Source organism: Otolemur garnettii, unplaced genomic scaffold (assembly GCF_000181295.1).
Source record: "Otolemur garnettii isolate 467f Iridium unplaced genomic scaffold, OtoGar3 scaffold00115, whole genome shotgun sequence".
NCBI lineage: Eukaryota > Metazoa > Chordata > Mammalia > Primates > Galagidae > Otolemur > Otolemur garnettii.
The window spans coordinates 1017112-1021061 of NW_003852510.1; the positions used below are offsets into that span (position 1 = coordinate 1017112).

Below are 3950 nucleotides of genomic sequence, written 5' to 3' on the forward strand. Positions count from 1 at the left end.
GCTTGAGGCTCTGTCTCAAAAAAAAAAAAAAAAAAAGAATACCCAGACTATCTCAAAATAAATAAATACAAGTTATACAAAAATATAGTGCATTTTTTGTGATGATTATTACTATTATCATTATCACTTATAATAATGGCTCTTACATAGTATTTTAAATACGTGGTTAATTTCAAGTTTAATTTTTCCTTAACAGTAAACCTGTGCACGTGTGTGTATGTACACACATCACCCAGGACACATATGGCATATGTTTGAAAAAGGGTTTAGGACAGTGTAACCATTTATTTGCACTGAAAGTGTACTTCTTGATCTTTACTTTCTCCTTTCACTTTGTATCTCCTGGTTGAGTAGTTGTCCAACACATTTATATAATTTTTTAATCAATTTACAGGTAAGTATTATGTAATGTACATTGTGAAATTCATTTTTCTGTACTATTAGAAATCAATAAAGATGGAATTTATGGAAATAAATGGACAAGGTTGACCCCTGGTCGCTTAAATATGAAACTAAGTGATTAGCCTTTGACAGAAATAAGGTAGTGGCTTTAATTCTACCTATTCTCCACTGGCCTTGAAAAGATTTATTTCATTTAGGTTTGGTAGATAAAAATCATCTTATTTCCTAATGAAGCTGAAAAGTTTATGTAAAAATGTTAAATATAAATTGCTACTTTACTATGTATTATCTAAAAATAAAGCCTGCATCTGTCTGTGTTACAGAGAATATGTATCCCACAAATGTGCCTTTGGAAATACTGATTAAATTGACTCTTCTTGATTAAAAAATAAAATAGTTTGCTTATTTGTAAAATGTAGATGATTCTAGTTCCCAAAACTATTTGTGAGCATGTGAGGACTTTGGAGTCAGGAGCATTCAAACTCTACTGTTTGCCCAACGTCACATAGTTAATAAGTTGCTTCACTTCCCTGAGCCTCAATTATTAAAAGGAGATGATAACTATACCTACTCAGAGGGTCGTAAAATGAGTTAATTTGAATAAATACTTAAAGCAATACCTAGTACTTGGTGACATCTTCATGTAAGTTTTCTACATATTTTTTTGCTGTGAAGTTAAAAAATGAAATTTCTGGGTGAAAATGGAGATAATAATTTGATGATTCAGATATTTTTCTAGGGTATCCCTTAAGTATCTTTTTAGGCTAAGAGGACCTTAAAGGCAAACTGTGTCACTGATAATCTCTCAGGTGCTGTGCTTTGTCCCCACCAGATGGTGCACATAGCTTTGAAACACTGTGGAGTGTTTTGTGTCTGTCTAATCTCTGGTTGCTTATTGTCTGCTGTTTTTAGTTTGGGCCTCCAAAAATGAATTTATTCCCTAACTAGCTAGATTTCAGTTTTCCGTCAGCTGGAATGTCTTCCCCTTTTTTTGTTTGTTTTCTATTTGAGTCTTGTAAAGATACCTTGAATGGCTGCCCTTCTTTTCTGATTAGAGACGTTGTAGGGCTTGCTGTGTTCTCTGATAGTCCTCCATAGGCTCTAGTATTATTAACCTTAAAAAGAAATCTTAGGTGGGCGCAGTGGCTCACGCCTATAATCCTAGTACTTGGGAGGCTGAGGCAGTGGATTGCCTGAGCTCATGGGTTCGTGACCAACCTGAGCCAGAACAGGGCCTTGTCTCAAAAAATTAGCCAGGCACCATGGAGGGCACCTATAGTCTCAGCTACTTGAGAGGCTGAGGCAAGAGAACTCTTCAGCCTAAGAGTTTGAGGTTGCTGTGAGCTGTGACACTATGGCACTCTACTGTGGGTGATAAAGTGAGACTCTGTTTGGAAAAAAAAAAGGCAGATTTTAAAACACAGGTTATAAGATTTCCTTCTCTTAACATTTTATAGAAGGAGTGGCGCCTGTGGCTCAAAGGAGTAGGGCAGTGGCCCCATATAATAGAGGTGGCTGATTTAAACCCAACCCCAGCCAAAAAAAAAAAAAAACTGCAAAAAAATACTTTATAGAAGAAATAACCAGCAAGAAATCTTTGTTGTACTGGCATGTTTTAAAAGGATTTTTAGTTAATTAAAAATAAACTTTGTAGCTTGGCGCCTGTGGCTCAAGTGGCTAAGGTGCTAAAGCCATATACACCTAAGGTGGCAGGTTCGAATCCAGCCCGAGCCCTCCAAAACAACAATGACGGCTGCAACCAAAAAATAGCCGAGCACTGTGGTGGGTGCCTGTGGTCCCAGCTACTTGGGAGGCTGAGGCAGGAGACTCACTTAAGCCCAGGAGTTGGAGGTTGCTGTGAGCTGTGATGCCACAGCACTCTACCCAGGGGGATAGCTTGAGGCTCTGTCTCAAAAGAAAAAAAAATAAGCAATTCTAAAGTTTTTGCTGGTTTTTGTTTTTTAATAACTAAAGAAACCTGAGGGCAGTGACTATGGCTCAAAAGTTGTAGGGCACCAGTCCCATATGCTGGAGGTGATGAGTTCAAACTCAGCCCTGGTTAAAAAAAAAAATGTGAATAATAACTGAAGAAACCATAAAAAAAGAAATTATATAGGAGAAAAAACATGATTTCTGGTCATACTCTTAACATGTTTAGCTTTTTATTTTTTTACCCAGGCTAGGGTGCAGTAACACAACCACAGGTTACTACAGTCTCAGACTCGTGAGTTTAAGCAATCCTCCCATTTCAGTCTCCTGAAGAGCTGGGATTATAGGTACAAGCCACTACATCCAGCTACAGAGCATTTAACTTAAGAGATCTAGGTTTTGGTTTCTTTCTATGCTGTAAGATTGTGCTAGGTAATCTGAAGTTCATATGGTTTAAAATTCAACAACTATGTAAACAGTTCTTTGAACTTTTCATTCAGTCCATTCATGGAAATATGCACACCTATGCCATTATTGGGTGGTTACTATTTGGGGCTTTAAGCACATGATGGTAATTGACCACTGTAACTTTGCCTATTGCCTTTCTGTTCTTCAGTTACCGAGCTGATACCCAGACATACCAGCCTTATAACAAAGACTGGATTAAAGAGAAGATCTACGTGCTCCTTCGTCGGCAGGCCCAACAGGCCGGGAAATAATTAAGTTGGAAACAACAGGGGGGTGGGGGTGGGCTTGGAACACAGGTGTGTACAGCGTGCTGTAGTGGAAGTTTTGTATTATAGTAATCCTGTTTCCATTTTGTTACACTCTAGCCAAGATTGAAGATATTAGATGAAATGTGAGGCTCTTATTCAATCTGAAACCCCCATTACCCCTACCTTTTTTCTTTTTCTGTTCTTTTTTTTTTTTTTTACTTAAACATTTTTATGATGATTTAGATGAAAGTTGTTCTTTGTCAGCTGATACTGCTTCCAGTCCTTCAGACTGTTCATACCTGCTTTATAACATTTCACTGTACTAACCTGTCTTCAGGATGGGGTGAGGGGTGGTTAACAGTTATGTCCTCGAGATAAAGTCTTAGTGAAAAATAAATGTTGTTTAGTTATATTTTCTCCCCGAGTGATTTTTCTTGTCTCCTAACATTGAATTTTCTTGCAAAGCATTATCGGTTTAAACCAGCAGGCTACACACAAAGAATGTGAAGAAAGTTGATGTTATGTATGTGCTGAACACATTTTGCTGTGATTGATGTAAAGCTAATATGCTTTTTCCTCACTTTTCCAGTGTTTGAGTGAATCTTAATTGTACCTCCTGTTTGTACCTGCTGTCGATGCAGACACTGTGAAAGGCTTTCTGGTGATGCAGCTTATCTGCGGCGGCAGCTGGGTTAGTTCCTTTGCTTTGTTGGAATACTCTTTCTGGGAGGTCCTTGTGCCCTTCTCAGAGCCTTCAGCAACTAAATATAGTTACCTACTATTGGTGGAAGCTACTTGTATAAGGGTGAGGGAAAGAGCACAACAAAGTACAAGATAAGCTTACTGTTAATGTAGAGAATGTGGCCGTGTTGTGATTTTAACATTGTATTGTACTTCCAGTCA

General features: G+C 37.9%; 1 protein-coding gene across 1 annotated transcript in view; it reads left to right on the forward strand.

Moving 5' to 3' along the window:
- Positions 1–3464, forward strand: part of ERH (ERH, mRNA splicing and mitosis factor) — a 37345-nt gene extending 33881 nt beyond the window's left edge. The window contains exon 6 of the mRNA XM_003797364.3: positions 2948–3464. Within this exon, the coding sequence (XP_003797412.1) occupies positions 2948–3050 (103 nt within the window). The 3' untranslated portion in view covers positions 3051–3464. The remainder of the gene's footprint in view (positions 1–2947) is intronic.
- The last annotated feature ends 486 nt before the right edge of the window (positions 3465–3950 follow it).